Below are 13153 nucleotides of genomic sequence, written 5' to 3'. Positions count from 1 at the left end.
GTTGTTGTTGATGTGACAACCAAAAAAAAAAAAACGACAAAACAATAACGATGAAGAATCAAACGAATGAAAATAAAATATGAAAATATGAAAAGTGTCGACGTTGTCGTCTTGTATTTGTGTAGAAACAAATTTTCATTCTTCACGAATCATTCAATTCGTTTTGATCATAATGATGATGATGATGATGATGATACAACAAAAAAAAAGTTTTCCGGAATATATAAAAAAGTTCCAGAATGATGATAAAATTTCATTGAATTTTTTGAAACATTGTTATGTATCGACGTTTTTGAATGTGTGTGTGTGTGTGTGGGTGTTTGTAACAACTTCGGTTTGTTTTCGATTATCATCATTTTATTTCATTTAAAATGATGATTGAATGTGTATGTGTGTGTGTGTGTATGAGAGAGAAAGCGAGAAAAATGAATGCACAGAATACATATGTGATGATAGTAAATGAAAATCAAATAATGATGAGAAACAGAGTGAAGAAGAGAAAAAAAACAAAATTTCAAATTCCAAACTCGTATTGCTCCAACGATTGTGATTCGATTATCATTGTTTTTTTTTTTGTTCTCTATAGTGAACGAGAAATTAACTAAAATTGTCATGTTAAAAAATAATCCGGCTTTTTTCTTTCCCGATATAATGCCTGTTTGAAAATTCCAAGAATTAGCCACACATACCGAAGGCAACACAGAAAAACACCTTAAAATCATTGGAAAAAGCAAATGAATCGAAAATCGTTCTTTCTTTGTATTTTTTTTTCACCAAAGAAAATCTATTTCTTCGTGCTATTTTTCACACACATACACACACACACAGACACAGAGGCTAGAATTTCGTAGAATCAAATAGCAAGAGATTTGTTTAGTTTTCCATGGAATAACAAATTGAATGGAAAAAAAAGAAAATTACCCTAGACCATCAATGATGAATAAATCACGAGGAAAAATAATTTTGGTCGATCGTTCGGATCGGATTGGTCTTGTTTTTTTGTCGATTCTTGCTAAAAATTTGGCCGATTCATTTTAGATGATTCCAAAATTGTCGCTTATACATATCCACGAGAATCAGTGAAGCGTTTCATTTATTGTTCAATGTTTTGTGCATGGATGAATGCATGTTGTCAGATTGAAATGATTGTGTTATCTTTTTTTTGTTGTTGTTGTTGTTGTTGTTTGATCTAGAATTTTACTGAAGGTACTTCAAGAAATTGTTTAAATTTAACCAATGGTCTTGTTGTGGAATTCTGTGATGATTTTGATTGTTCACTACTATTATTATCTTGAATTGTTAATGCAACATTGACATTACTACTATTATCCACATTATTAACCACAATTGTTGTTTGATCGGAATTTTTTCTCATTGTTGTTGTTGAAGTGGATAATGAATCAGTTGTTAATTCATTTTCTTGACAATCCAAACGAAACGTCAACACCGAAGAAGGTGTTCGTGGTGGTGATGGTTCACCAACAATGGCTGTGCCTGTTGTTGATGACATTACAACCGGATCAAATGAATGTATAGATTTCATTGATGAATAATTACGTAAATGTTGTGATGGATGATCAATATTTGTGAAACTTGATGGTCGACGAAATGAATAATTATTCTGAAATGATGGTATACGATTCAGGTGATATGATGAACCACCAACACCACCGCTAGCTGGTCCAACAATATTCATATAAGTTATGTCGGGCATTGAACGCCGCCAACAAGGACAACAATTACCAAATGTATCTTTGAATGCGATACGAAATTTTCTTGACATTAGTTGATAAAGTATTGGATTTATTGTTGCCGATAGATAATAGGTAATACCAGATATATGTGTTAATAATACATAAACATAATGTATTGTTGGTGAATTAATTTTATAACGATGCATTGATGTAGCCAAAACACGTTGAGCATGAAATGGTGAATAACAAAAAAAGAAGGCTATTACAACGGCCACTTGATATTCGTGGACATTGATGATAAATAAATAATAAACACACACACACAAACATAAACAAACAAATGTTGCAATAATTATGGATGATACGAGGATGATGATATGGATGAATGAAAAAAAAACAAAAATTATTTCATTTCATTGAATCCATTCAATTTCATTTCAAACTTACCTAACATTCGTATGACCGATCTTCTTGAGGCAATCTGTTTCTGATACGAGCTTGAAATGGAATTATTACGTTGATATAGAATACTTGAACGATGATTTGTCGATAATGGTTGATGATTTGTTTGTAAATTCTGATTCGAATTTTGATTAACATTCGAATTATTATTTAAACCTTTTTGATTTAAATTATAATTCATTGTTGTTGTTGTTGTTGTTGTAGTAGTCGCCGTCGTCGTCGTTGTCGTTGTCGATAATTCACGTGCCGATGATGATGATTTTAATATTGATGTTGAATGCATTGGTAACAATTGATTCTGTTGATCATTTGTACTTTTTGCGAATAGATAATGATGATTCGAATGATGATGATTATTCTGTTGTTGATAATGATCACGATTTGTTGTTGTCGCTGTCAATATGATACTTTGATGTTGTTGTGAACTACGACGTAGATTAATGCCAATCAATACATATAAAACGGTAATCAATGTAATTGGTACCAAAAAGAATACGATTGCCGATGTTTCGAAACCATATTCAATATAAACAACTTTCATTCCACATTGACGAGATATGTTTCGTAATGTTTTCGATTTATTGATCTAAATCAATGTAGTATTTTAATCGATTCAATTTGATTTGATTAAATGTACATTAACACATACACACACGGACAAATTGATTATCAACACATTATTATTGTAGATGTATTCATATCAGGATCATTAAATTTGGGAGAAAAAAAAGAGAAATAAAATGAAACAAAAATGAAACAAAATCATCATCTCATATGTGTAATACGTCATCATAATAATTGAATTAACTAAATAGAAAACAAGACATGACATGTTGCTGTTGATCATGATGATGATGATGAAAATCTTTTCATATATAAAACTTGAACTCGAATCATTCTATTAAAAAAAAAATTGAAATGAATAACTGAATGGCTTGTTTTTATTTTTATTTGTTCGGGGGGGGGGGGCAAGAATGTCTAGTTTATATCATCATCATCATTATTATTATTACATTCTTTTCATTTTGAATTCCACATTTTTTTAACCATGTAGCAATAACGATTGTCAATCTAAAGAGAACAACAACAACAACAACAAAAAAACTCATCTTCCACACTCTTGAAATACGTTCATAAATATATATAACGAATCCTATGGTGATCCGTTTTTTTTTTGTTTTGTTGTCACCGATAAACAAAGACATGAAATACATCGAGAGCAACAAAAAAAACGACAACGACAATAATTGCAACAACAAAATGACATTTTTTTTATTTATTTGGATGGCTATTAGATGAGTGAGGGAAAAAAATAAAAAGCCGGTCAATGGGATTCTGAATCTTTTTTGTTGTTGTTGTTGTTGTTGTCTCTTCACCACCACTAATGAATGGAATGAAATGAATTGAATTGAATTGGGAAATATAACTCTAACCATAGAGAGAGAGAAAAAAAAGAAACATCAAGAATAATAACAACAATAATAATAAAATGATGATGGGTACAATTAATTATCGGACTAGAATGAGCGAAAGAGAAAATAAAAATTTGCCAGAAAAGTCATTACATCATCATCATTGAAGATGTTCCTATGAAACACATTCAATAGAATATTCTTTCACCATCACCAATGTGATGTCAACACAGACAGACAGGAAAACCAAAAAAAAAAAAAAAAAAAAAAAAATAAAAAACCAGAATAAAAAAAATATATATAAATCCAAATGTCTTATAGATTGGTAAAGAAAACGAAATGTTTTTCATTTCTATTTCTACTTTATTTATTTATTTATTTTTAGAAAGGAAGAACAACAGAAAAAAATTGTTTTTTTTTCAGTCGTTACTTCCTGGCTCCCTGGCGATGACCACCATGGAACGGAACAAATCAAATCAATAGTACGAATCAAAGAAAAAGAAAATTCATCATCATCATCATCATCAGTGAATTCTAATAATATGGATTTGTAGTTTTTTTTTCTGTCATCAATATATACCATTCCATTTATTTATAAATATCGATATATTACTTACCATGAAAATGATACCAAATTGCCATGCTACAGGCAAGGCACAAATAGCGCTAACAGCCCATATCACTAATATTGTTTTAATAGCTCGTGGTAATTGTGACATTGTATGTGATTTTAATGGATGACAAATGGCAACATAACGTTCAACAGTGAATGCCGTAATGGTCAATATTGATGCATTTGTCGATGTTTCTGATGATAGGCCACGTACAAGACAAAAAAATTCACCAAAAATGTATGGATATTTTTGCCATAATAAAAATAGCTCTTGTGGCAGGCCAAGTATCAATAATAATAGATCGGAAATGGCCAATGAAAATAGATAAAAATTTGTTGCCGTATGCATATAACGATTATGTGCAATCACAATACAAGTACAAACATTGCCAATGGTACCGGTGGTTAATAGAACAATATATAATATTGACATTGGTAATACAGTACCCAATGGATCACGAACTGGTCCCAATAATAATTCCAATATTTCATGATCAGTTCCGTTCATTTTATAATTATTATCATTATTATTGCCATAATAATCATTATTATTTGTAATATGAAGCTCTGACGATGATGATGATGATGTTGTTGTCGTTGTTATTGTTGTTGTTGTTGTTGTTGTTGTTGCTGATATCGGATGTGTATGATGTGTTTGATGATTATGATGATGATGGTGATGACTTGTATGATTCATGCTCTTTGTGTATGTGTGTGTGTGTGGAAACAAAAAAAAACATTAACAAGATTCAAGATTGAAAAACTAAATGTCATATTTATGGATAGACAAACCTGTAAAGAATTCGGATAAAACGGATGGATACAGTTACCGTTAACAATGATGATAGGTTAAATCAAAACAACAAGAATCAATCCATTCAAGAAACAAAAACAAAGTATTCTAAGAAAAGAAAAATAAGAAAAAACAAATTACGGTACTGGAAATTATTCGTGTTTTTTTTTATTTTCACCACACTCTAAATGAATGAAACTTTTATCTTTCGAGTTTTAAATTCAGTTATACAGAATTTATATGATGCAACAGCGCAACCAGTGTGATGTAATTGGACACACACACACACAGAGACACAGAATTTATGGCTGTACTGCAATATTAAACACTTGGCCAAAAAAAAAAAAATCAAGAATGACATGATTTATTTCAAGATCTAATTTAAAAGTTTTACAGCTACCAATGAAACAGCGCACACACACACACACAAACTGAAAAATGGCAATTCTATTTGCCAAAAAAAACGGTAAGAAAAATTCCAGGATAGTATTACAGAAAGAAAAAAAACAGAATCCAAAAAAACATCCAATTTTTCGGTTATTTCCGGAATATTAAATTAGATTTCCTATTGAAAAATTGAATTTATATTTTTGGATTTTTCAAATTTCATTTTTTTCTGTTTTGTTTTATTTATATGGATCATTATGGATCATGATTTACACACAAAGACACAGATGGATCTTGTTTGAAGGTCATGATGATGTTCATTGATAGATCGATAGATCGATCGATTTATCAATAAAGAAAAAATGATAATGTTGATAGTGTGGTTGTTGTCAGCATCATTCTGGTAACAAACAATCATTGTTAAACAACAATCAAAATTCAATAAAAATTTACAGTTTTCAATAACTGCAAAAAAAATCATTTTTTTTCATATTTTATTGATTGATTGATTGACGCGTTAATTGTATGTAAATGACCTCTACATCAACCAAATGTCAAAAAAAAAATTCAAATGACAAAATGATAATGAAAAAATCAACACAAACACACAGTAATTGATTTCAATTTAACCACACATAATTCAATGCTGATAATAATAATAATATTGTGATGGTGACAAAAACGGAAATTCGTGATTTCGAAATTCGAACAGAGGCGAAAAAAAAATTTTTTTTTTTTTGAATAATTTATCGACCAACCACCATCATTTTCTTCCGGTCGAGAAAATTGGATGAGAAACAGAGTGGAATAGAAAATCTTGTTGTTATTTTTTGTTTTCACCAAAATTTTGTCGTTTGATTTTTTTTTTTTTTTTTTGATTTAATTTGCACTCAATTTCACATTCAGTTTTGTCATTTTCTTGCAATCTTCTTATTTCTTTCCAAAAAAAAAAAAAATAAATAATCTTATTATCAAATTGGAATCATGAATCATTGTGTGTGTGTGTGTCGAAATAGCCAATACTAACGAGAAAATTAATCCCAAAAATCTCCACATACAAACAAACATTCAGACAAAGACACAAATCAACAATTTTGGTGAAAGAAAAAAAAAACTAAATTAAAATTAATTACAAATTTTTTGTCCACAAATCGTTTGTGATCACAATCGAAATCGAAATGAATAAATAATCGAAAAAAACAGTATGAACTGAATTTTTAAATTTGTGGTTTTGGTTTTGCACTTACAAACCGATTGACGAATTTGATGTGATTTTTTTTTCGATTATGATGGTGAGTAAATTTCAATTCAAATAAATTTTCAAAAATGAATGAACACCACAAACACATTGATTTAAATGGCTAAAAATTATCAATTTTTATTCGTTGATTTTTGTCACAGTCTTGTACATACAAATACAAGTTATTAACGAATAAATTGGTTTTGAATCGAAGAGAGAAAAAAAAATTTTCGTGTACGCGGGAAAACAAACAAACAAACAAACCAAGAAAGAGAGAAAAAAAAATGTGACGAATTTGCTACGAACCATAATTTACTACTATCAAACCAATGTGGAATGATTGGTTTGAAATTCTTTCTTTCTCTCTCTCTCACTCTTTCAGCGCAGATTCTTTCAACACCCATGACTATGTGTAGCAATTTGAGGGAATTTTTTTTTCTCTTTTGCTTCCAAATTTGCAGCGAGTAGCATAGCAGAATATATCTATGTGTGTGTGTGTGTGTGTGTTGGAATCCAGAGATGAAAAAAATCGAACCAAGAAGTAGCAAGAATCAAGAATAGTAAAACATACCAGAATACACACACACAAACACGCCTAGATAATATTACTGTATATAATATTCAGTAAGCATTTAGTAAATATATCACCATTGATAGGCAATATATCGAGAAAAAATGATCATAACTTAAATCGGTGAAAAAAAAACACACACACACACACAAAGAACAAAACAAAGAATATTCTATTTGTCGTCATCGACGTCAATGTGTGTGTGTGTGTGCGTTTTGTGCACACTCGTGTTAGTTCTTCTGTTACTTTTGAAGAATTGAATCAATCGATTGATGAATCGGTTTTCGTTTCTCTTCATTTTTTTTTTTATTCTTCAGCCAAACATAAAAAAATAAAATAAAATGCTAAACAGCCAACCAGTTAGCCAGTTAACCGATATAACATAACCGTTATGATCTAAAATTCAATGAATGAATGAATGAATGAGAATGAAATTGAATATCGGAATTGATTCCAACAGAACGAAAAAATTCCTTTTCCTTGCTGTTCATTTTTCCGATTCTTGTTGGTAGTCATTATCCGCAAATAAATAAATAAATAAATAGTGGAGAAAAAAATACGTTTGGAATTGGATAGCACAAAAAAACCACCATCACCACCACCACCACCACCACCACCACCAGCAGCAGCAACAGACAAGATAAATGGAAAAAAAAATCTATCCAGCAATAGACAGTTTATGAATAGATTTATTTTCATTTTCCGTGGAAACAACTTGTCTCAACACACACACACACACACGGACATAGAGAGAGAGAGAGAGAGAGAGAATACAATTCTGATTATATACCGATTATTGACAAAGTTATTAATGTTTTTATTATTTATTCTGTTGCAAACATTCGGAATCATTATTTTTTATCATCATCATCATCATCATCATCATGATTGTTACCGATGTTGTTTCAAAAGATTCAGATTCTCATTATTATTCCAAACGATCGATTCATACGAATTTGATTTTTTCTTCCATAGAAAACAATGAACAATAAACAAACAGAGAATATTCTTACTAATAAAATTGATTAAAAAATAAAAATCAATAAAGATGAATATTCTCTTTTTTGTGTTGTTAGTTAATTTTTTTTTTTGAGTTTTAATTTTCTAAATTTAATTCCATTCCAATTTATTTACTTCAAAATCATCAACATGATGATAATCATTTCGAAGCACCACCCATCGACAAAATTACTACCCATTTCAAACAATGCAAGATGATGATGACAATCATTGATGATTAAAGTTTTCAATTATAAAGAAAAAACTCTCAATGTTGATGACAATATACAAATATATGGAGAAAAAAACACACACACAATTGGAATGGAATACGATAAAGTGATATATATATGAAAATGGCGGAAATTTGTCACATCATCATCATCATCATCATCATAGTCAACATCATATTCCATGGTGGTACCAAAACGCTTCAAAATCAATTCAATTTCAATGTGTGTGTGCATTGTGAAATATTTTTTTTTGGAACAAATAACACACACACGGACAAACAAATAATGGAACAGAATTTATAGCTGGAAAAAAAATGACTGTTAATGTTATTTTAAGAGCCCTGTTCTATTTATGAACCATCCATCCATCCAGAAATAACTCAAAAACAGAAGAAAGAAACAAAACAAAGCAAAAAAAACTTTAGATATGGATACTATGATAGCCATATCTAAAGTGAAATACAATAAGATGAAGAAAAGAAAAATATGAAAAGTCACGAGATCCATTTTCATATTATTTTTATTATCGATTTTGGTACCATACACACACACACACACACACCAGGCGTTAAAAACCAATAACAATGATGCTATTGATGATGATGGCTACAAATGGAAAGAATATTGAAGAGAGAAAAAAAAACCAGAAATTAATAACAAGGGAAACAAAAAAAAAAATCCAATGAAAGAATGAATAGAAGAATCAGCAACAACAACAACAACAACAACAACAATGACAGCAAATAGAAAATGAAATTCCATATTCCGGTATTCTATACAAATAGAGAATGAGAGAGAGAGAAAACGTGTGACATAAATGAGTGCGTCTGTGTGTGTGGTTGAATCGTACAAAATCATCATGATGACCATACGATAATAATAATGATGATGATGATGGTCAAAATAGCGTGGATGAAATGAGAGAAAAAAAACATCCATAGATATATACTGATGATAACCATATATATAAATACGGGAATATATCCAAAAGCCGAAAAAAACAAAAAGAAAAAAAATTTCAAGAATGAAAAAAAACAAAACAAAAATGGTAACTACAAACATTACGAAATGGTCCATTAGTCCAATGGACATTAATGCAAACAAATAAGAGATATATGTATGTATGTGTTTATTGCAAAGTTTCATACGTTTATATCGGTAGAAACAATTTTTCGGTTTGTATTATATTGTGAAAATGATATCTAGTGAAATATGGAAAAAATATAGAGATTGAAGCAAAACAAAACATGAAATAAAATGCTCTGAAAATAAAACGTTATGGTCAGTAAAAAAAATATATATATATAAATAAAAATGATAGTTGAAACAAGAATCCAAAAGAATCAGATGGTGGTGGTTCAATATTATCGAAAATTTTACTCATGATTTGTCTGTCTGTGTGTGTGCAAGTGTGTAATATGATCTACCATAAAATCAAAGAATCCAGAAGTAAATAAGCAAAGAAAAAAAATCCATAAATCCCAGAAAATTAGCCATGGAAAGTTTTCGACATAATGTGTGTGTGTGTGTGTGTGTGTATGTGTTTGGGGTGTTAGGATGTGGGTTGGTGGTTATTGCATCTAAAAGCTTGTCTTTGCTGTGGGGATATATCATCACCGGTGTGTGTGTTCATTCGCGTGATCTTTCATGTTTGGCCAGAATTTAAGTTGTAGATGAAATATTTTTGCATACTATACAACGATATATACGTAACACATACACACACACAAGAATATTTTAACAAAAAAAAAAAAAAAAAAATAAAATAAAAAATAAAGTCAAAAGTCAAGAACCGAATAAATATTTTTCTTGTTGTTGTTGTTGTTGCTGTTTTTTTTGTTTAATTTCCACTGACTGTTTTTTTTTCTTACATACACACACACAAGAAAAATTTATATATTCCAATGATAAATGACGGTGGTGGCTATCATACACATGCCAACTCACATATAAACTCTCTCTGTGTATGTGTGTGAATGAGTGAAAAACTTCAAATTTTGGAATTTTTTTTTCCATTCCTTATCTAAAGTAAACTTTCTATTTAATTCATTCAATTCAAAGTCATTGTCAACAACAACAACAACAACAACAACAACCAAGAACAACAACAAGAATCAAAGTCATTGGCCTATATTTGAAACGAATATTTCTTTTTTCTCTTTTTTTTTGGTATCAAGTTGCTACTACCCTTATTTTTATTTTCACATTTATATATTGTCATCATAGTCATCATCATTATTATTATTGCAATGGGGGGGGAGAGAATGAACAAAAAAAACAAACTCAAAATTAACTGGAATGGAAATAATGAAATCCAGCTACCGTGATACCGAGATATGAACCATCAAAATTTGGAACAATTTCTTCAGGCATGAGAAATTCAAGAGAAAAAACCAAACCGAACAGAATAATAAACACATAGTAGAGAGCTAATTTCAAAAAAAAAATGAACAAAATTAGCTAGCAACTAGCAGTGTTTCCAAGTCGATGAATGGCAAAAAAAAAAGGCAATTTAAAAAAATAGAATAATTGTCATCAAGATGTTTATAAATAGAATCAATTGAACCGAGAAAAAGAAAATTATTACCATATGATTGATATATATTTGAATATAAATCTGTTGTCGTCGTCGTCGTTGTTGTTCTGTAAACATTCGAATAGAAAAAAATTTTAATCTTGACATTCCACTGCACACACAATGGATAATTCATCATCATCATCTTAACACAAACGCACGCACACGACATGGCAAAAACCGAATAAAACCACACAAAAAACAAACAGAAACGGAACCAAAAAAAAAAAAAACTAAAGAAAATTTCAGGAATTATAAATACTGAAAATTCATCATCGAAAATGGAAAATCTTATGCAAAAAAAAAAAATAAATAAATAAACACCTTATACCATTCATTTTCATTGTAAAATAATAACCAAACAACAAACAATAATGGTGGATATTATTTCAACCGGAAACGACCATTATATACAATGGCTATAAAAAAAAACCTTTCAACGTCATCATCATCATCATCATTATTATTTAATATGATTCTCACGTTATTCTGTGAATTCTGTTTTTTTTTCTTTTGTTTCGTTTGACCAGAAAAATAAAACTGACTACATCCGACTATAGAATTTAATTCAATTTCTATTTCTATTTCGATTATAGAATATTTTTTTTCTCCATTTCAAACATCTTGGTTTCATCACACACACATACATACACATACACACACGTCGATACAATACAAATCATAATGAATAATCGTCAAAAATAAAAAAAAAGGTTCAGAATTTGGCAGATAGATGATAATGGTGTGTATGGAAAACAAAAGGAAAAACAAACAAATACCGAAACGCCCATAATATTGATACTGTATTGAAATAACTTTAACTCGTGATACTCAATCGTGTGTGTGTGTGTGTGTGTGTGTTCAGTTCATCACCATCATCAACATCACTTGGAAGTCAATGGATCATGATTCACGATCCAAGACGAATCGTTTTGGTTGGCGTACAGTGCAGATGCTGCTGTCGATATACAGGCGGCGAAAGATGAGAGAAAAAAAAGATTTATATTTGTGAATTGGGCGTAAAAAGAAGTGAAAAAAAATTAAAGTCAAAAATTGCCCATATACGATCATTATTGTGTTGTTGTTGTTGTTGTATTGAAGATCGATTAGAACAAAAAGAAAAAAAAAATTAGAAAATGAAAAAGAGTGATTTTCAACAACCAAAAAAAAAAAAAAAAAAATCAAAGACTTATTAATGAATCCAAAAGGTTTTTTTTCTCTTATTCGTTTGGCCTTTTAAGCAGCAGCCTCAGCAGCAGCAGCAACTGCACCAGATCAGATGAGAATGACGAAGAAAAAATTGCCAAACTAAAAAAAAAAAATGATTCGATTTTTTTTCTGTCCTCATCTATAGAAGCTTAAACAAAACAAAATCGAAATATCCCCAACCGATCTTATCGTAGCAGCGAATTTCAAATATTTTCATTTTCTTTTTTTTATAACGGATTGAGTGAACACATGAAAACAAAAAATGAAAAAAAAATTCAATGGATTTGTGGACTGACAAAAGAAAAAATTTTTTCTTTGACTTTCGGATTTTTTTTCTGTCTTAAAAAGACTGATGATGATGATGATGATGATGATGATGTGATTGAATACAATGAGAGCCAACGATGAAAACATAAATTCTACAAATGTTTAACGTTTTAAGAATGGAACAAGAAAAAAAACAAAACAAATTCGTTTAGCATATTGGAAAAAACAAAAAAAAAAACAAAAACAAAAGACAAATTGACAAAATTAGTAAAAGTGATTCCAAAAATAGAATCCAAAATGATTCGTCGCAAATTCCATATATTGGAACCAAAGAAAAAAAAACAATGAAAATAATCATTATATTCATTGCCGGGCCCATATTTTATCATCATCATCATCATCATCATGCGTATGTTTGTAATTTAAATTAACTACACATCTAAACACAAAAGAAATGGACAAAATGAGTGTGACATGGACATCAATCTCAACATTCAATGAATGAAAGAATGTAAAAATTAATGAAAAGAAAATGGAATGAAATGAAATGAAACAGAATTATGATTCAATCGAATGAGAACATAAAAAAAATATGACTTACTTGACACAAATAAAATCGAATGAATGATCAGACAACAACAACAACAACAAAAAAAATATGGCCATCAGAATTAAATTGAAAAAATAAATAAATGCTG

At 29.7% G+C, this 13153-nt stretch overlaps 1 protein-coding gene across 7 annotated transcripts; it reads right to left on the bottom strand.

Annotated features, from left to right (window-relative positions):
* Positions 1 to 561: 561 nt before the first annotated feature.
* On the bottom strand, positions 562 to 13073 carry LOC124493725 (pyrokinin-1 receptor-like). Of its 7 annotated transcripts, none has more exons than XM_075732358.1 (5): positions 13057 to 13073; positions 4974 to 5082; positions 4186 to 4881; positions 2142 to 2742; positions 562 to 1968 (listed from the first exon to the last, which is right to left on the bottom strand). In XM_075732358.1, the coding sequence occupies exons 3-5, from the start codon at positions 4876 to 4878 to the stop codon at positions 1190 to 1192; spliced, it is 2073 nt and encodes a 690-aa protein (XP_075588473.1). In that variant the 5' UTR covers positions 4879 to 4881; positions 4974 to 5082; positions 13057 to 13073; the 3' UTR covers positions 562 to 1189. The 7 variants fall into 7 exon arrangements, with proteins under 7 accessions (XP_075588473.1, XP_075588472.1, XP_075588471.1 ...); XM_075732357.1 differs by lacking the exon at positions 13057 to 13073 and adding an exon at positions 6609 to 6921; XM_075732356.1 differs by lacking the exon at positions 13057 to 13073 and adding an exon at positions 5635 to 5795.
* Positions 13074 to 13153: the final 80 nt, after the last annotated feature.

This window comes from Dermatophagoides farinae, chromosome 6 (assembly GCF_024713945.1).
Source record: "Dermatophagoides farinae isolate YC_2012a chromosome 6, ASM2471394v1, whole genome shotgun sequence".
Taxonomy (NCBI): Eukaryota; Metazoa; Arthropoda; class Arachnida; order Sarcoptiformes; family Pyroglyphidae; genus Dermatophagoides; species Dermatophagoides farinae.
This window is presented reverse-complemented; position numbering and strand designations above follow the sequence as displayed.

Coding starts and splice junctions, on each gene's coding strand:
- LOC124493725 (XM_075732358.1), bottom strand. CDS start 4,878: ATGAATCATACAAGTCATCACCATCATCATCATAATCATCAAACACAT. Junction 2,743..4,185: donor AATTTGGTATCATTTTCATG/GTAAGTAATATA, acceptor ACATTGATTTAG/ATCAATAAATCGAAAACATT. Junction 1,969..2,141: donor ATCGGTCATACGAATGTTAG/GTAAGTTTGAAA, acceptor ACGAATATCAAG/TGGCCGTTGTAATAGCCTTC.